This window comes from Bos mutus, chromosome 4 (genome assembly GCF_027580195.1).
Source record: "Bos mutus isolate GX-2022 chromosome 4, NWIPB_WYAK_1.1, whole genome shotgun sequence".
NCBI lineage: Eukaryota > Metazoa > Chordata > Mammalia > Artiodactyla > Bovidae > Bos > Bos mutus.
Window position 1 is genome coordinate 53673098 of NC_091620.1, and position 20148 is coordinate 53693245.

Below are 20148 nucleotides of genomic sequence, written 5' to 3' on the forward strand. Positions count from 1 at the left end.
AAATTGGGAAAGGAGTATGTCAAGGTTGTATATTGTCACCCTGCTTATTTAACTTATATGCAGAGTACATCACGCAAAATTCCGGGCTGGATGAAACACAAGCTAAAATCATGATTGCCGGAGAAATATCAATAGCCTCAGATATGCAGATGACACCACCCTTACGGTAGAAAGGGAAGAGGAGCTAAAGAGCCTCTTGATGGAAGTGAAAGAAGAGAGTGAAAAAGCTGGCTTAAAGCTCAACATTCAGAAAACTAAGATCATGGCATCTGGTCCCATCACTTTATGGTAAATAGATGTGGAAACAATGGAAACAGTGAGAGACTTTATTTTCTTGGGCTCCAGAATAACTGCAGATGATGACTACAGCCATGAAATTAAAAGATGCTTGCTCCTTGGAAGAAAAGCTATGACAAACCTAGACAGCATATTAAAATGCAGAGACATTACTTTGTCAATAAAGGTCTGTCTAGCCAAAGCTGTGGTTTTTCCAGTGGTCATGTATGGATGTGAGTGTTGGACCACTGGTGCTTTTGAGCTGTGGTGTTGGAGAAGACTCTTGAGAGGCCCTTGGACTGCAAGGAGATCCAACCAGTCCATCCTAAAGGAAATCAGTCCTGAATATTCGTTGAAAGGACTGATGCTTAAGGTGAAGCTCCAATACTTTGGCCACCTGATGCAAAAAGAGTTGATTCATTAGAAAAGACCCTGATGCTGGGAAAGATTGAAGGTAGGAGGACATGGGGATGACAGAAGATGAGATGGTTGGATAGCATTACTGACTCGACGGATGGGTCTGAGCAAGCTCCAGGAGTTGGTGATGGACAGGGAAGTCTGGCATGCTGCAGTCCATGCGGTCCGAAGAGTCAGACACGACTGAGAAACTGAACTGAAATCACTTTCTATTACTCTGCCTTATAGGGAAGCAGAAGTTCCTCAAGTATGTATTTTTGAAGTCTTTCCCTGTTGATACAAATAGAATTAGTTTACCCTTTCAATTCTTTATACTAGTCTGCTGTGTGAATATACACATTTTATTTAGCTATTTCATTATCGTTGGACTTCCGTGTTGTTTTCTGGGTTTTACTGCATATTACAAATGATACTGGGCTTCCCTGGTAGCTCAGTGGTAAATAATCTGCCTGCAATGCAGGAGACTCGGGTTCAATCCCTGCGTGGGACAGATCCCCTGGAGAAGGAAATGGCACCCATGCCAGTATTCTTGCTTGCAAAATCCCATGGACAGAGGAGCCTGGCGAGCTACAGTCCATGGGTTGCAAAAGAGTTGGACATGACTTAATGACTAAATAGCAACAACACAAATAATTCTGCCCTCTAGAACAAATATCCAGGAATAGAACTTCTGGTTTATAGGGTAGGTTCATTCATAGATATAAAAGATTATATCATACTGTCTTTTCAAAGTGTGTGTACCAATGTTCACTCTCATCTGTACAATATGGAAGTACCACTTCCCCAAATAATTCTAAACATCATATTGTCAGACATAAAATTTTAAGCAATGTTATAAGTAAAAAAGAGTAACTCATTATTTTAATTTTCATTTTCTTGACTATTAGTGATGCTGAGAATTTCTTCATCTGTTCATTGCTCCCATTTTACTTATTTTCTGAATTGCTGTTTATATCCTTTGCTCATTTTTCTATTGGGTTATTTTCCTCTTATTATTAATTTTTAGGTATTTTAAAATAAAGTTTTAATACTATATCTTTATCATTGTTGGTCACAAATATTTCTGCCAGTCTGTAGTTTGCTTGTAGTTTTATTTATGGGGTTCTTTCTTGAACATCAGATCAGATCAGTCGCTCAGTCGTGCCCAACTCTTTGCGACCCCATAAATCGCAGCATGCCAGGCCTCCCTGTCCATCACCAACTCTTGGAGTTCACTGAGACTCACGTCCATCAAGTCAGTGATGCCGTCCAGCCATCTCATCCTCTGTCGTCCCCTTCTCCTCCTGCCCCCAATCCCTCCCAGCATCAGAGTCTTTGTCAATGAGTCAACTCTTCGCATGAGGTGGCCAAAGTACTGGAGTTTCAGCTTTAGCATCAGTCCTTCCAAAGAACCCCCAGGGCTGATCTCCTTCAGAATGGACTGGTTGGATCTCCTTGCAGTCCAAGGGACTCTCAAGAGTCTTCTCCAACACCACAGTTCAAAAGCATCAATTCTTCCGTGCTCAGCCTTCTTCACAGTCCAACTCTCACATCCATACATGACCGCTGGAAAAACCATAGCCTTGACTAGACGGACCTTTGTTGGCAAAGTAATGTCTCTGCTTTTGAATATGCTATCTAGGTTGGTCATAACTTTCCTTCCAAGGAGTAAGCGTCTTTTAATTTCATGGCTTCAGTCACCATCTGCAGTGATTTTGGAGCCCAGAAAAATAAAGTCTGACACTGTTTCCACTGTTTCCCCATCTATTTCCCATGAAGTGGTGGGACCAGATGCCATGATCTTCGTTTTCTGAATGTTGAGCTTTAAGTCAACTTTTTCACTCTCCACTTTCACTGTCATCAAGAGGCTTTTGAGTTCCTCTTCACTTTCTGCCATAAGGGTGGTGTCATCTGCATATCTGAGGTTATTGATATTTCTCCCAGCAATCTTGATTCCAGCTTGTGCTTCATCCAGTCCAGCGTTTCTCATGATGTACTCTGCATATTCATTAAATAAGCAGGGTGACAATATACAGCCTTGACGTACTCCTTTTCCTATTTGGAACCAGTCTGTTGTTCCATGCCCAGTTCTAACTGTTGCTTCCTGACCTGCATACAAATTTCTCAAGAGGCAGATCAGGTGGTCTGGTATTCCCATCTCTTGAAGAATTTTCCACAGTTTATTGTGATCCACACAGTCAAAGGCTTTGGCATAGTCAATAAAGCAGAAATAGATGTTTTTCTGGAACTCTATATATTTATTAATGCCAATGTGCTCAAACTTACTACTCTTTTCTTTAAGATTTCTTTTTATGTAAAAAAAGTTTCCCTTCTTCTGAGGTTGTAAAAACAAATTTGCATTTTTGGAAAAAATCTTACTGCTTTATAGTTGGGACTTTAAGCCTTTTAGAATGTGTATTTCATAAATGTGAGCTAAAGAGCTAATCTTATATTTTCCATCCAAAGAATTGATTATTCTAACTTTCTTTGCTGAGAGTCCAGCTTCGTAACATGTTCTCTGTGATTTATGCTCTGTATGAGGTTCTCTGTAGGCCTTTCCTTTTCTTATTCCAGAAACCCAACAAGGAAGGTATCATGCCTGTTTTTCAATGAAAAACTGAGGTTCAGAAAGGTTAAATAACTTGCCCAAGGTCACACACGCTGTGTGTGTGAGAGAGACCTGTTTAAATCTGCCCTTGAACTCCAAGTGGTAGAGTCAAACTCTGAACCCTGAGCAGATACAGAAATAGCTGGAGACGGAAGTACAATGACCCTGGCCCGTTCAGAAGGGACAGTGGGCCTAGGGGAAACTTGAGGAACACAGACAATTAAATCAGAGTCTCTCAACCTTAATTCTATTGACCTTTAGAGTGGACAGTTCTTTAGGTGGTTGTGGGGGGCCATCCTGTGCGTGGTAGGATTTTAACAGCATCCCAGTTTTTATGGCTTTTATCTCTTACATAACATTAGTACCTTGCCACATCTCCTCCCTGCCCCTGACTGCTGGCTGTGACACTGAAAACTGTCTCTAGGCATTGACAAATAGATAATAATCAGTAGTAGCATTAATATCAGTTATTAACCCTCAGTAACACCAATTGATGTTAATTATCAACAGTGATTGATTGCAGATTTTATCCTTGGACTGTTGCCTCTCTGTAGCTAGGGGACAGAGGCTCTGGCTTTCCTTTTAAGCTACACCTGCTCGGTGCTCTGTCTCTGGCACTGCATCCTTACTCAGCCTGTCAACATGGGGGCTCTGCTTTACCCTGCAAATGTGCAAGCTGGGCGCGATTGAGCCCTGCCCCAGGTCACGGCCAAGCACATGAAGACGCTCGCACAAGGGCAGGAGTGTCTGGGGCTGGGGGTGCCTCGTGCCTTCCTTTCAAAATATTTTTCTTTGTTGGTGATGAACACAAGTGGAAAAACACAGCCCTGCTGATGTAAAATGACTCCTCAGTCCAGATGTGGCAGGGACGAGAAGCTTCATCATTCATGATTGGCGTCAGGCTGGAAACGTGTGTGTCACAGAGTCCGGCCTGACAAGCTCTGGGATTGCAGACCTGCAAACAGATGATGGGACCTGCCAGGTACTGGCACCTTCGGGACCCTTGAAGATCTAATGCGATTTCTAGACGCCCCAGTGCTGTGCAGGGTTTAGGGCAATTTAGAACACTGTTTCTAGCCTGGCCGACTGAGATCCTTCATTTTAAAGTCTGAAACTATAATAAAACTGACAGGGTAATGAATATTCAAATTAATCTGAGCTGCTGTGTAGGTTCTCTTGTTTCTGCCCCTGATAACACTGGTTTTGCCCCACTCAGGATGGCTTAGCTATGTGAATCTTCTTGCACGCTTCCTGTTTTTCCCTGTTTCCATATGGACTTCCGAAGAGACTTTGACAAGCCCCCATGTAAAGTCCAGAGCCTGGATCCCTTCAGACTTCACCTCGCCATCCAGACTGGTATCCTTGCTGGGAACAAAGACAAGGTTTTGCTGAAACTATTATCTTCACGACCAGCCGATGGGGATGCATGGGAATTTATGATTGTGCTTCCTTTTCTAAGATTCCTATTGTCCAGACTCTACTGACACCCTATCCACTTCTGCTGGGTCCCCAGGGCTCCGAACTCATCCTTCAGCCCGGTGGATGAGGCTGAGATCACAACCAAACTGGGCTTCCTGAGTGTGGACTCAGGCCTTCTTCTTTGCTGAGTCTCCTTCATTTGGGGGGCCTCAGAGGGCTGGGCTCAGAGAAGAAAATTATATAAAGAATAGTGACCTACTGGGGCAAGAGGTGTCCTGCAGCTGCCATTTGTCTGTGACCTTGGTAATGTTAGGACAGACATGGGCAGACTTACAGACGAAGTCAAGCCCTTCCCGCCAGGAATGCAGAGTTCTACCCTGAGGCTGTGGCGGAGCTGGGCACGGTGTTCTGAAATCCTGGTGAATATTCAGTGGGTTCTGTCCCCTTCACTGGCTCCTGTCTATGCAAACAGCCACCTGGGAAGGAGAAGCAGAGGGTGTGCTGGCAGCGGTGACAACAGGGGACAGTGGAAGGAACGCAGGGTCACCGAGGCTGACCCAGGCAGCTGTCGCCGAGCTCCCACCATGGACAGCAGGGTGTGGGGTGCCTGCGTCCTCTGCTTGCTGGGCCCCTTGCCGATCGTGAGTAGCCAGCTCAGACCCTCCTGCCCCTCCCACTGAGCTTGAGATCTGGGAGCCACTGGGCCATACTGGGGTCCATACCCTTCCCTGGTGCAGGAGTCTCTTGACCAAGCAGTCTGGTGGCCTGGCTTGGAGAACTCCTGACACCTGCGGTCCCCACCTCTCCTCCCCCTCCCTTCCCAGGCAGCCTGCTCATCCCTGGGGAGTTCTGACAGCAAAATGTCCTTCCTGGAGTTGAACTGAGTTCGCATGCCCATTGCATCCCTGAGGGCCTGTCTGCATCCTCGGGGCCACAATACTCTAAACAGTACCTAAAACAGTACCTCTGCCTCCCTTTCACACCCTGAGTCTTCTCCACACCTCCTCCTCCGACAAGCTTGCAGAGCCCTCCCAGTCCCCACGATCCCCGGAGCCACTTGATTGAGTTGCTTCCTTTGAAGAGGGTGTGGCCAGGGATTGAGTGTGTCTGGGTAGTAAGTGAGAAGTTGCTCCCCCCTCCAGCTTCTGGGAGCCTCTCCTTCGAAGGGCACACCCTGGGCCCTGAGCAGCTTTCCACAATCAGGTACAGCCCCAAGGCCCAGAAGGCTGGGGAGCGGGCTGCCAGGAGGGGTGTACTTTCCCACAGTTAGTACAAGTGACAGTGACTTGGGGACCAGGATGGGAGACACAGTCCCAGATTGGAAGCTGCAGCTCCCAGGGTCTCCTGCGAGCTCACGGGACTGAGGTTGCCCTCTTCCTCCACTGGCTTGTGTGTGAGTGTGTGTGTGTTTGACAGTGTGTGCATGTGTGTGAGTGTGTGTGTGTGTGTGAGTGTGTATGTGTGGCCGGGGCTGCACCTGCTCTTTGCACACGGCTTTTGGGCTTTGATACCGGTGCTGTGGATTTGCCATGTGACCTAGGTAAGTCCCTTCCTGAGCCTCACTTGTCTCTTTTGTAAAAGAAGAAAATAACATCTGCCCCGCTGAGCTATTGTGCCTGGAGAAGGATCTGACTTGTTGGAGGCTGGGCCTGCAGTGCATCATGGGTGACTTCTACTGCCCACCCTGCACTGCACAGAGTGGGGCCTCCTCCTTCTCATCTGTGTGCACCCCACAGGAAATGCATTATTCTAGAAGGGGGACTGAGATCCTGTGGGGGTCACTCAGTCACTGGTGCCAGGGTCAGGGTTAGCACTAAACCCCAGTCTCCTGGTGTGGGCTCTGTCCTGCACAGAACCCAGGTCAGCTATAGCCATGGTCAGCCAGGCCAGGGCATACAGGACAACAGTCTCCCCTCAGGAGGAGTGGGGTCCTGGACACAGGCTAGATGATCCCTGATCCCAAGGTGAGTAGTTGGGGATCCAACCAGAATATTGGGATAAGTCTTGGAATGATCCACGTCTTCTCACCCCTGGCAGTTTCCACCCGTGACCACACACCTGAGTCATGAGTTGAGCTTCCCTGAATTTTTCTTCCCTTGGGAAGTGTGGTGGCTGTCTGTTTCTCCTTTTGGTGGGAGGCTTCCCACCAGGGGTCCTAGTTCCTTTGGCCTCGGTGGTCCAATAGTCAGGCCCTGAGAAGGCGTCTCAGGAAAGGATGGGATTGTAGATGTGGAGGGGAGGAGGGCAGATGGAGCCCATGGTCCCATATCAGGCCCCGCCCTGTCCATCTACCCCACTGCTGTTGTGGATGTATGGGGGAGGTAAGACTGGGGTTCTCCTCTGAAGTGGCACTAGGCTCACTGAGTCCTGGGAAGAAGCCAAGAAGTGCTCCCAGATTGGAGATCCAGAGCCAGGGCTGCAGGTGGAATCTGCATGGTGAGGTCCCAGGGCCCAGGCAGGAGGTGGCAGAGCTGAGCCCAAGCTGGCTTTGGGGGACTGGGGTCAGCCGGTCAGGACAGGGGTGTCCTCCCCTGCAGGGGCGGGTCTGATGGGGGTGACCCTCCTTACTGGTCAGCGTCTCCAGGTCCTCTCCTAGCCCTCTGGCCTTTGGGTCCCTTCCATGTGGTCACCTACTGTCGACCACCCCCATTCTAGTGTTTGACGTCTCTGACCCCAGCCACTGTCTCATACCCACTATGCTTTTGCCGTGCCTGGGTTTCTGTCAAAGGACACTGGGAGTTAATGAACCACCTGCTGACATGGACTCTGTGCCAGACACTGGGGGCTTGTGTGTGCACATGTGGATGTGAGGATGGCCATGGGCAGGGCTCTCCCCTCACACAACTCAGGTACATCTGCCCACTCTCTTGTCTGGGCATGTTCTAAAAATATGCTCCTTTCTCTTCAAACGTTCAGCTCAAATGCCACCTCCTCAGTCCTTGCGAGAAGGGCCACCCTCCAGTAGTGCTTGTCTGGCCCCTGCTCAGTTTGTATTAGATATATCAGGACCAGGTGTTAACTCTCTTCCTCACCACACTGCTGCTGCTAAGTCGCTTCAGTCGTGTCCAACTCCGTGCGACCCCACAGACGGCAGCCCACCAGGCTCCACCGTCCCTGGGATTCTCCAGGCAAGAACACTGGAGTGGGTTGCCATTTCCTTCTCCAATGCATGAAAGTGAAACATGAAAGTGAAGTCACTCAGTTGTGTCCGACTCTTCACGACCCCATGGACTGCAGCCCACCAGGCTCCTCCATCCATGGGATTTTCTAGGCAAGAATACTGGGGTGGGGTGCCATTGCCTTCTCCACACTCTTCCCTGGTAAATCCTTGGGGACAGAAATCTACACTGATTGAATTTGATGTATATGTTGGATTCAAACTTGGGATGTGGATCCATGTTCACAGTGTAAGGAGCGTGTCTTGTAAAGCTGAGTTCCTTCTCATGTGTCTGTTTGGGGCTGTGCCCTGTTGGATGGTCAGCTTTTCTCCAGTCTGGGGGAGTGGGAGGGAGAGGTGTTAAGAATTCCTGCCTTTGACTCCAGCTCCCTGGAGAACTTGTTAAAATGTGAAGTCCTAGATCCAGCCATAGATCTCTGCGTATTCTTGGCTCATTGCAGTTGATCTCTGGCTGAGTTAGAGGCACACTTTCAGAACTACTGCTAGAGGGTTTCCAGAAAAGCAGCTTGTTTCCTAGCTGATCACAGAGATCATTCCCTGTGAATGATCTGATTGTTGGGCTGCACGTCAAGGCAGGTATCCCTCCATCTATCGTCCATTACCCATCCATCTCTATGTGCATCCTATCCCCCTATCCATCCACCCATCCACCATGCATCCATGTGTCCAGTCATCCATCTATCTATGTGTGCTAAGTCGCTTCAGTCAGACTCTTTGCAACCCCTTGGGCTGTAGCCCACCAGGCTCCTCTGTCAATGGGATTCTCCAGGCAAGGATATCAAAGTGGATTGCCATGCCCTTCTCCAGGGGATCTTCCTGATCCAGTGATCTAACCCATATCTCTAACATCTCCTGCATTGGCAGGAGGGTTCTTTATCACTAGCGCCACCTGAGAAGTCCATCTATCTATATTCTGTATGTATATTCACTCATTCTACCAGCGGGCCACACAGTTACCCATTCATTCATTCATCCATGAAGACATTCATTTGCTCCTTCACCTCACTCATGGCAAGAAAAAAAAGCCACTACACGGCTGCATTGTTGAGTTGACCATCCCCATGCCATCTTCTGAAGACTTTTACTTAATGTGTCTCAGAACTGACTTCCATGAATTGAAAAGGGGAAGCCTTTGTCCAAATCTCCATTTATTCTCCCTCCCTCCCTCCCTGCTTGCCTGCCTTTCATCCAAATAGACATTGCGTTTCTTTGATGAACCTGGTCCCTGTACCTAACTAAGAGCCCAGCTGTGGAAACGAATCAGGCTTTACCTCTGTCCTCAGATCACTTGACCAGCCAACCTAGAAGAAGCACACACTGGCTTGGCTCATGTCATTCATACTCTGCTGCACAGGTCCTGGGCCACGTGCACCCAGAATGTGATGTCATCACTCAGCTGCGAGAGGATGAGCAAGCATGTCTACAAGCTGCGGAAGGGATGCCTAACTCCACCTTGGGTACGGGGCTGGGGAGGGAGGAGGTGGCTCGTCGTGGGTTTCTCCATCTCCTTCAGTTGCACCGCTCAGGATGGTGGACAAGCCTGTCCCCTGGGCTGAGTCCTTCCTGCTCCCACTTCGCTGTCTAGGCTGCCCTAGGATCTGGGATGGGCTGCTGTGCTGGCCGACGGCGGGCTCCGGCGAGTGGGTGAGCCTCCCCTGCCCGGCTTTCTTCTCTCACTTCAGCTCGGAGCCAGGTGAGGGGTGCTGGCGGTGGAGATGGGGGGAGGAGCCGAGGTGAGGTGGTTTCCTCGGGCGGTGGTAGAATGCGGTGGCCATGTCCTGGCTTTGGAGTCAGGCAGACCTGGGTTGAGCACTGCCTTACTCCTTCTTGTCTTTAGTTATGAACTTGGATGAGTCAGTTACCCTCCCTGAGCCTCAGCTTCCTGACCTCCTGTGACCTGGGGAGAACAAGAGCCCTAGCTGCACAGAGGGTGCGGTTGGGCCTGGGAATGCTGTGCCTGGGGTCAGGCACTGAGCACTTGTTCTCTGGGTGTGAGCGGGAGGTGTGAGCAGGAGGACTGGCCATGGGGGTGGAGAGGCAGAATCAATCTCCCCATAAGGTGCTAACGGTTGCTTTGTCGGGGAGAGTGGAAGGGCAGCCATGCTCTGCCTCACCTCCCTGGCCTGGGTGTCTGCGGTGGATGGTTCCTCCGGTGGCAGAGAGGGCCTCCTTTCTTTAGGATGCTGGGGACCCAGTTCTCTACTCTGCTCCAAGGAAACTGTTCTCTCAATTAACAGAAGGTGAGTCTGAGGCCAGAAAGGAAGGTCCCAGAAAGTGTCCCAAGCAGGCAGGACACCAGGCCTCAGGAGAAAAGGCTCCCCTCTCTCTGCTGCAGAGATGAGCTGTCTGTGCAGACTCGACCAGGGTCACTCCCGGCTCCCCCACCTTCCTGGGGAGAGGGGGAAGTCGTCCTGATCACATCTCAGCTTCCCCGGCTCCGCTTGCCTCCTAGGGGCTGTGAAGAGGGACTGCACCATTGCAGGCTGGTCGGAGCCCTTCCCGCCTTATCCCGAGGCCTGCCCTGTGCCCCTGGAGCTGCTGACTGAGGAGGTGAGAGGCTCGTCAAGGATGTTTGTGTGGCCGGTAGACTGCACGATGGTAGGGGCTGCCACCTCCACTGAAGTTGGCGGGTCGGAATGTGAATGACAGCACACTTCTGGAAGATGGCTGGAAGAGAGGGAGTGAGAATTAGTAGAGAGCAACTTGCTCCAGAGTGACAGGTGGGCTACGCTGCTAGGAGGAAGAGGGAGGCAGAAGGCAGGGTGGGCAGTGTTACCTGGCCAGTGTCTCCTCGACACCCTCTCTGTGCCCCAGCTCCAGGACTGGGAGCTGGGGGTGGTTGCGGGAAACAAAGGCTCTGAGTTGTTCTGGGCAAGGACCACTGCAAAAGCTCCCTGCCCTCTCTGATCCTCAGTCTGTGGAGTGGTGTGCATGGCTGTGGGACAGCGAGGGAAACCCAATGATGGAAGTGACTCCTACCCCAGCAGCACACTCCATGCTTCCAAACTGAGCAGTGCCTTGGCAGATTGCTTCCATTCCCATAACCCCATAGCTCTCTCCCTCCAGCCCTGAAGGCAGAGCATGAGTCTGACATTCTTTCAGATAAAAAGACTGAGTCAGGGAGGGGCAGTCAGGGGTGATTGCCTGCATCCCTCAGGGGAGCTGGGTCCCTGATCAATCCCCTCCCCGAAAGGCTACACCTTCTGTCTCCATCTCCGGGATCCAGGCTGAGTTGATTGATTCAAATACTTGTTTGTGGAAAGAGCTTAGCCTTGAAGCTGTTCCTGCTCTCCCCTTTATTTGCGGATGTCGTGTTCCCAAGCTAATGAGCAAGCTGAATGTCAATAAACAAGCCTGATTTCCTCCTGAGCTTTGTCACTCCCCAGGGACGCACAGTTTCTGTGGCAGCTTCTTTCCCCCATCTCCCAGCAGCAGCTAGAGTTAAGCATCTTGATCCTCATCCTTCCCCCCCCCCCCCGCTTCCCTCCCCCATCCTGTTCCCTCCCTAGCTTACAGGCTGTAAACAAACTCCAAAGGGAAAACTCCAAAGGGAGCTTGCCTTGGTCCCCACAGACACCCCAGCCTCACACCACACCGACAGTTTGGGGGTAGAATTCAAAGCATCACCTGCTTGATGGTCAAGCCTCCCTTTCCTCAGAGGCCCCGTTGCTGAGATTCCTTCTGCCTCCACCCTCCCCAGAAATCCTACTTCTCCGTGGTAAGGATCATCTACACCATGGGCCACAGCGTCTCAGCCGCGGCCCTCCTAGTGGCCATCATCATCCTGGTTGCTCTCAGGTTTGCCATCCCCATTCCCTGCTCCAGAACCTTCCCTGCCTCCCCGTCATCCACAGCACCAAACCTGATCTTCCGCCTGGTTGTCAAAGACGTTCCCAGGGCTACTGTGGTCATTTCATCTCCTCTGTGAAGCCCTTCTTGACTATTTCAAGCCTTTGGTTGCTGCCCTCCTAAAGCCTTCTCCAGCCTGGCCTGAGCTGTTGTTTCCTGGGAATGAGCCTTGTCTCTTTGATTATCCAGGGGCAGAGGGTGGGGGTCCCCTGTCATTTCTGCCTCTGTCCTCCATGTAATGAGCTCCCTGAAGGCAGGGAACTGATGTTTTCCCTCCCCTCACCTGCACTGAGCCCGGTTGTCTTACAAGTTAAAGCTGAAGCCTTACATTCAGTGCAATGGATCCAATCTGATAACAGCCAATCCAAGCCCATGTGATTCACCTCCCTCCTTGCTCAGTCTCCCCAAGCCCGCTCTCCCTCCTTGCCTCCTGTTTTCCTCACCCCTCCCACTCCCTCCAGGAGGCTTCACTGCCCCAGGAACTACATCCACACCCAGCTGTTCATCACCTTTATCCTCAAGGCGGCAGCTGTGTTCCTGAAGGACGCCACCCTCTTTCACCGGGAGAACACGGACCACTGCAGCTTCTCCACTGTAACAGTCATGGGTGGGGGTGCTGGTGTGGGCGAGGAGGTTGGATTAGAGATGTCAGCCTGTCCAGTCCAGTGGGCTGACCCCAGGGCTCTGGCTTTGCCAAGGACAGAGCTGGAAAGCCCCCCTCCCCCTTCCCGCCCCTCCTTGGGGTCAAGTCCTAAATCCTCCTGTGCCCAGCCCCATCATTCCCTGACTCCACTCTCTGCTCCATGTTCTGTATTCTGGTTTCATTCCCATCCCGTAGCCCAGCCCAGAGCACACTTCATTCCACTCATGCTTCCATCTCACACTTCCTCTGGGCTCTGTCTCTGCTGGGTGTGGGTGTAACAGGCACTGGACAAAGCCAGGTCTCTTCTTCAAGAAGCACCCAGGATGCCTAAGGGGACAGATTGTACCAGATTACAGGACCATCAGGTAGAGGGGGCTGAAAGCTGGGAGAGAACAGGAGAGGGCTTCAGGGAGGAGGTGGCTTTGGAGCTCTGGGGAAGGGGGAACGGGCAGCAATGATAGGGAGAGAGCAGGGAGGACCAGGGTGAAGCAGCTCTCACAGACAGGAGAAGCTGGGGCCGCTCCAGAAAACAGGGAAGTCATCATGGGGGTGGGGAGGTGGACGAATGAGAGGAGGCCAAAAATAAAAGAAGTTGGGCTGAGTGTGGGCAGCTCTTACTAGGTTTTCTGACACTGTACCGGAAATGAATAGATACATGAATGAACACGCCAACAGATGACCTTCATTCCTTAATGAAAGAAACAATAATAGTATACATACTTAGTGCTTAGGTACCAGGCATTATGCTAAATGCTTTACATGTATTGTCTCATTTTCTTTCCTATGTATATTTTCATTTTAGTTCCGTTTGTAGATGAGGGATATTTGGGAGTACACCCAGCTGCTGAGTGCTGGGAATGGGGCCACGCACTCAGAGCACTCGCCTCTGAGCTCAGAGTCAAGCCACCCAACCGATGAGCAGAGTCACTCAGTGACTGAGTGAATGCATGGGTGCATGCATGTGTCTTCGCAGGATGGAGCTCTGCAAGAGTAATGGTGTTCCATAGCCTCAGCTCTAGGGAGAGACTTGAGCTCAGGAGGGACGGCGAGATAGTGTCAGTAAAAATAGTAGCAATTTGTATACAGGGTTTCCATTTAATCCTTATGATGAGACCATGAGTTAGGGGTTGGAAGTTTTTCATTTTATATGTGAAAAGTTAAAGTGTGGGTGGGTTACCCAGATGAAAAACTTGAAGCCAGGCTCTCTGGATCCCAAATCTGTGTTCTTCACAACCATATTATATATACTACCACATCCCCTCGGTGGTAGCCCAAAGTGGAAGAGACCTGGGGGTAGGGGAGCTTTGATGGGGCTCCAGTGGGTGTCCTGGCTCTGAGGCGCCCAGGCCCCTGGCCCACAGGTCCTGTGTAAGGTTTCTGTGGCCACTTCCCATTTCGCTACCATGACCAACTTCAGCTGGCTGCTGGCAGAAGCTGTGTACCTGACCTGCCTCTTAGTCTCCACATTGCCCAGCACAAGGAGGGTCTTCTGGTGGCTGGTTCTCGCTGCCTGGGGTGAGCACGGAGGGCTGGTTTGGGCACCATGGTGGGGGGCGGGTGGAGTGGGTGGAGGATTGGGGATGACCAGGGAGCTCACACAAAGATCCTTTCAGCTCACTCATGATGACCCCAAGGCCCAGAAAGGGGAAGGATGGCTGTAGTCGTACAGCGAGTGTTGAGATCAGGACCAGGTCCCCTGCCCCTGGGCTCTCACAGGGTCCTGCCTTCACAGTGCCCTGTGTGATGCTGGTAGTGGTGGTGGGAGGTGGGCACAGGATGCAGACCCTTACTCATGGCTTTTCTGTACCCCCACAGGGCTTCCTCTGCTCTTTACCGGCATGTGGGTGGGTTGCAAGTTGGCCTTCGAAGACGTTGCGTGAGTTTGGGCTATCCCTTCATCACACCTGTACTGGGTCCTGATGAGGCTGTCCTCCAAGCTGGGATGAGAAAGGGGAGGTCCCTGGTCCTGACTTCAGGAACTCCCAGGGTTGGGTGGGGTTGGGAAGGGGTAGGAGGCACAGTCCATGGATAACACAGAAGAGGCTTGAGCCTGGGCAGGAAGGGGGCACAGGGTCTCGGGTTTCGGGATCTCAGGGGATAGGGGCTGTAAGAAGGGACCTTCCAGAATAGGGGAAGTGTTGGGGCCACAGAAAATAGCAAACATGACTGATTTTTGAGAAACTCATCCACCTTGGTGAAGGGAAAGGGTGAGCCCCTCTTGAATTAGGGTGTCCCTTTGGAAAGGGCCTAAATGTCTCGAGAAGATAAGGCTTGTTTGGGGTAAGGTGAGGCTATAAGGATCGAATTCTAGAGGGAGGAGCCTAGAGCTGTAGGTAGAGGGAAGAAAGGAGAGAGGAGCAGGGGTACCCCAGAAAAGGGCTTCTCGGCAACTGCGCTCTGTTCCCCCTCCACCCCGCCATCAGTCCAGGCCTGCCCTCTCTTCAGGTGCTGGGACCTGGACGACAGCTCCCCCTACTGGTGGATCATCAAAGGACCCATCGTCCTCTCTGTTGGGGTCAGTGCCTGAGGCCAGTGTCCTCTGCATTATTCAGCCGATCTCCCTGGGCCCACCGAGCAGCCATACACAGCAGGAAACATGACTCCAGGCTGGGAGTCAGGATACCCTGGGTTCGAGCCTGACTCCCCCACAGGTGCTCTGTGAGGCCCTCTCTGGACCTCAATGGTGAAAGTCACTCAGTCGTGTCCGACTCTTTGTGACCCCATGGACTATACAGTCTATTGAATTCTCCAGGCCAGAATACTGGAGTAGGTAGCCTTTCCCTTCTCCAGGGGATCTTCCCAACCCAGGGATCAAATCCAGGTCTCCCGCATTGCAGGTGGATTCTTTACCAGCTGAGCCACAAGGGAAGCCCATGTATAGCCCATTGGAAAAATCAGAGCTCTGGCTTCTTCTAACTCAGAATTTTGATGAGTCTGGTGGCCTGGTTGCAGATCACCTACCACTGCAGTGAGGCCTGGCTCGGGGCATAGAAGGAGCAGCACCTGAAACCCCTACCTTGCCCACACTCAAGGCAAGGCAGCCAGGACTGGTTTGCATGGCCTAGGTGAATGCACACATCTTTGTTGATTTTGTAATTGTGCAAAGTGAAGGCCACACGCTTTTTAGAAGAGCCTGAGAGGTGCTGGAAGCAGGATGAAAGGTATGACCTCCCACTTTTGGCCTGGGACTGGAGGAGGGGGACCCTGAGCCCAGGATCCCCTGAGCACCATGTTGGACCTCCCAGTCTCCAGGTGGCAAGGTCTCGAGCAATGACCTGCTCATCCTGGCCCTCAAAAACCTGAGGTTTCTAGTCCCCAAAGAGGTCCTACCCCAGGCCATTTGGGTCACTCCTGCCACTTGCCTGCACCTCCATTTCCAGGTGAACTTTGGGCTTTTTCTCAATATTATCCGTATCCTGCTGAGGAAACTGGAGCCAACTCAGGGCAGCCTCCATACCCAGCATCAGTACTGGTAACGTGTGTGTGTTTGTGAGTGTGCATGTGGGGGTGTGTATATGTGTTTCAGGAAATTCTGGGGACATAACTGGTGCAGGCGTCAGATGGTTCTTTTTTATTCATGATTAGGCGTCCATCATCTTGGTCCTGTGCTTCTCCCCAGGTTCCCAGAGAGAGAATAGTTCTGGTCCCTGCCCTCCAGTGAAACACAATATAGGAAGGATGGGGGTCCCAAACAGCCAGTTAGCAACCCACATTGTGGGTGATGAGTGTGGAGATCAATTTCTATGGGAGCCTGCGGAAAGAGATCCTTTCTAAATGAATCATGGGGTTAGAGTACAATCTGGGAGGACTTTCTGGAAGAGGTGTCCTTGAATTAGACTTTGAAAGATACATACACTTGACTGGGATAAGTTGAGACCAGAGCATTTGAGAGAGGGAACAGCAGAATCCAGGCCTTGTCTTCTTCTGCAGGCGTCTCTCTAAGTCAACGCTTCTCCTCATTCCTCTGTTTGGAATCCACTATGTCATTTTCAATTTCCTGCCTGACAGTGCTGGCCTGGACATCCGCCTCCCCCTAGAACTGGGACTGGGCTCTTTCCAGGTGAGGGTCCCCACAGTACTCTCTCCTTCCCTCTGAGTCTTTGCATAGGAGCGGGGGGTGCTGCTGTCCACAGGGGTGGTTGATTTCATGGCAGGTGAGGGTGACTAGACCAGTTATTCTTCCTTCCAGATACTCATTCATCTATTCAACTGTCCATCTGTTTGTTATTTTATATCCATCTATATCTTTATTCATTCAACTATCCCTGTATCTATCTACCCATCCATCCATATATCCATCCGTCCACTCTATTCAACATTTTGTTGTTGTTTAGTTGCTCAGTCATGTCCGACTCTTTGCGACCCCATGGACTGCAGCATGCCAGGCCTCCCTGTCCATCACCAACTCCTGGAGCTTGCTCAAACTCATGACCATTAAGTTGGTGATGCCATCTAACCATCTCACAAATTCAGCATTTACTGAGCACCTATTATGTGCCAGGCTCTGTGCTCAATACTGGGGGATGCAGAAATAAATAAAATCAGAGAAACGGGCCATCAGGCCAGTGATAAAACTTTGGAATGCTTGCTACGGCAATTACATATGACAATATGCCTGGCACATAGTAATGTGATGAATATGTCTACTTTGCATTTTTCCAAAGACCTGGCCCAGGTCACAGCCTGTTGGGGGTGGGGGAAAAGGTAGTAGGAAGACTACAGACATCCAAGGCCAGGCCAGGGTGATGGGGTCCTTTCTCTTTGACCTCACAGGGCTTCATTGTTGCTATCCTGTACTGCTTCCTCAACCAAGAGGTATGTGACTCAGACTATCCTTATTCTTTAAGCCTTTCCTCCCACCACTCCTAAGCCTGCCTCTCTCCTGTCCAGCCCCTGTAAATCCCACCTCAGGCCATAACTTGAGTCCTGCAATCCTTTGTGGAAATCTGTCCTGAGTTTCTGAATCAAGCTTAACCTCAATACTTCCTGTGAACATCTTTTATCCATCCTTCCTCTGGTCTTGGCCAAGCTTACTATCCATTCATCATGAGGTAGAAAAGGCCTCTCAGGGATTAGAAGAGGGATGTAGGGGCTGGGCCGGGGGCTAAAAGGGGTCCTTCCATTCTGTATTCCTAAAATTGAACATTAGAGAGAGTTACGGGAAGGAGTAAGTCAGATCCTAGAGAGACAGAGAGAAGACACAGAGGAAACAATAAAGTCTAAGGTAGACACACAAAGTCTAGGAAAATAGATTCGGGTGAAAGACAGGGAAGATGATGGAGAGCAGAGGCAGGGGTGCTGAGAGAGAGCACCTGGAAGAGATACACAAAAAGAACAAACCAAAAAGGTGAACACACACGTGAACAGACAGAATGTCCCTGTCCTGCCCAGTCATGTCTGACTCTTTCCCTTGGGATTCCTTTGTCCATGGGATTTTCTAGGCAAGAATACTGGAATGTGTTGCCATTCCCTTCTCCAGAGGATCTTCCTGACATAGGGATCAAACCCAAGTATCCTGAATTGCAGGTAGATTTTTTTTTTTGGCTGTTTTTTGCCACTTTATTATTATTTTTTTGATTGAAGGATAATTGCTTTACAGAATTTTGTTTTTTTCTGTCAGACATCAGCAAGAATCAGCCATAGGTACACCCATCAGGCCTCCCTCCTGAAAGTCCCTCCCATCTCCCTCCCCATCCCACCTTCTAGGTTGTCACAGAGCCCCTGTTTGAGTTCCCTGAGTCATACAGCAAATTCCCATTGGCTACCTATTTTACATACGGTATTGTAAGTTTCCATGTTACTCTCTCCATGCAGGCAGATTCTTTACTGTCTGAGCCACCAGTAAAGTCCCTATAGACAGAATAGATGGTGCCAGTGCACTTGTAGAATCATGGAGAGATGGCAGAGAGGAGTAAATTATAACATCCAACCCAGAAGACACTTCGTATTTTCCCCTTAGGACAGACTTGCTATCGGGCAGTAGTGTGAGAATTTAACTCTGTCCCAGCATTGGAGAAGGAAATGGCAACCCACTCCAGTGTTCTTGCCTGGAGAATCCCAGGGACGGGGGAGCCTGGTGGGCTGCCGTCTCTGGGGTCGCACAGAGTCAGACACGACTGAAGTGACTTACCAGCTTATCAGCTGTTCTGCTAGAGAAGGCACTGGCACCCCACTCCAATACTCTTGCCTGGAAAATCCCATGGATGGAGGAGCCTGGTGGGCTGCAGTCCATGGGGTCGCTAAGAGTCAGACACAACTGAAGTGACTTAGCAGCAGCAGCAGCAGCAGCAGCTGTTCTGCTGGAGACCTGGGTACACAGACCTGCCAGGCTCCAGCTGTGGAGCATTGCTACCCCTTACCTGACACTTCTGTCTCTTCTTGGCTCCCTCTCTTCTAACATTCTTTGCCCCCAGTAGCCTCTCTGAGTCTCCTGCAGACTTATTTGGGATCTGGGAGCAAACACAGGACTTCCATACCTGCCTGTAATGGCTCATGGGCCCTGGGCTACTTGGAGAGGACAGAGTACTTATTTTTTGGCCAGAAACTCAAGAAAACACCCATAATTGTCTTTAAGTGGTCCAAGACAAAAGCAGTACTAAAAGACAGAGAAGGAGCCAAACGGAATGGTCAGAAATACTTGCAGGAAGGAGGAAGTAGTATCCTCTAGAGGTAGTACTTAGCTGTGGCTGTGGCCAACCGTAGCTTCTCCTGCTGCAGGAAACCCCTGTCTCAGTTTCTCCTGCATGGCCTCCCCGGCACCCTCAACCCCACTGGGGCTGAATAAAGAAGTGACAATGGGACCTTCCTAACGCCCTCCCTCTTGTTCTTGGAGGTGAGGACTGAGATCTCGCGGAGATGGCACGGCCACGATCCTGAACTTCTGCCAGCCCGGGTGACTCATATCAAGTGGACGACGCCTTCACACTCGAGGGTGAAGGTGCTGACATCTGCGTGTTAGTCTGGTCACAGCCTGTGACTGGAGCCCACACCTGAACTTGGGCAGCTACATGGGTCTACCACCCTCCACAGCGTCCCATGGGAACTCTCATGCTTCCTCCCAGCACTTCTTTCCTGTCTCATTCCTGACTCTCTTTCCCAGGTCCTTTTGTGTCCGCTGCTGTTCTTCTCATGTCCCTCCTCCTAGAATCTGGGCCATAGCCCAAGGCCAGAGGAGCCAAAAAACTTGTAAATGAATAGGTACACGTTAGAGTGACCCCATCCACCTCTGCGGGGGAGGGATCTGTAAGCTTTGTTTGGACCATGATGCTGGCATGCGTTTATCACATCTCAGTTCTTGTCACATCCCTGTCACAGGTCTGTGCAGGGATCCTCTTGTTTAATTCATTAAAAAATATATATTCTCTTTTGTCTCTACTTCCATTCCCCTCTTCTACAGGCAAACATTCCAATGTGTTGAATGCGGATACTTGTTTCTGTGTTCTTGCAAAACACGTAGTGTTGTGTGTATCTGTACTTTTAATTTACATAAATGCTGTTGATTATATGCCTCATCCTGCTTCTAATGTTTTTCCTCTCAGCACAGTACTTTCAAGAGAGCCACCCGTGTTGCCGTGTGCCCATCTGGTGGCTTGTTTTGACTGCCTTATGGTACCACCTGGTGTCACCAGCCATATGTGACCATCCCGTCTCCCCCTGCCTCTAGGTGACTGTTCCCGTGCCCTCTTGTCCCCAGGCCGGGGAGCCTTTCATCGGGACACATTCCGGGGAGTGAAAGCTGTGCCAATTCAGCCGATATGCCTTTTCTTAACACGACAGAGT

General features: G+C 50.6%; 1 protein-coding gene across 1 annotated transcript; it reads left to right on the plus strand.

Annotated features, from left to right (window-relative positions):
• Positions 1-5283: 5283 nt before the first annotated feature.
• GHRHR (growth hormone releasing hormone receptor) lies at positions 5284-19739 on the plus strand. The gene is made up of 13 exons (XM_005889138.2): positions 5284-5340; positions 9232-9334; positions 9463-9570; positions 10330-10427; positions 11578-11675; positions 12188-12320; positions 13731-13884; positions 14185-14245; positions 14815-14884; positions 15750-15841; positions 16300-16429; positions 17143-17184; positions 19202-19739. The coding sequence occupies exons 1-13, from the start codon at positions 5284-5286 to the stop codon at positions 19325-19327; spliced, it is 1272 nt and encodes a 423-aa protein (XP_005889200.1). The 3' UTR covers positions 19328-19739.
• Positions 19740-20148: the final 409 nt, after the last annotated feature.

Bases quoted from the DNA above. Each gene is read 5' to 3' on its own strand.
- GHRHR (XM_005889138.2), top strand. From the start codon at position 5,284: ATGGACAGCAGGGTGTGGGGTGCCTGCGTCCTCTGCTTGCTGGGCCCC. The intron at 13,885-14,184 runs GTGAGCACGGAG...GTACCCCCACAG, and splicing joins GCTGGTTCTCGCTGCCTGGG to GGCTTCCTCTGCTCTTTACC. The intron at 14,246-14,814 runs GTGAGTTTGGGC...CCCTCTCTTCAG, and splicing joins TTGGCCTTCGAAGACGTTGC to GTGCTGGGACCTGGACGACA.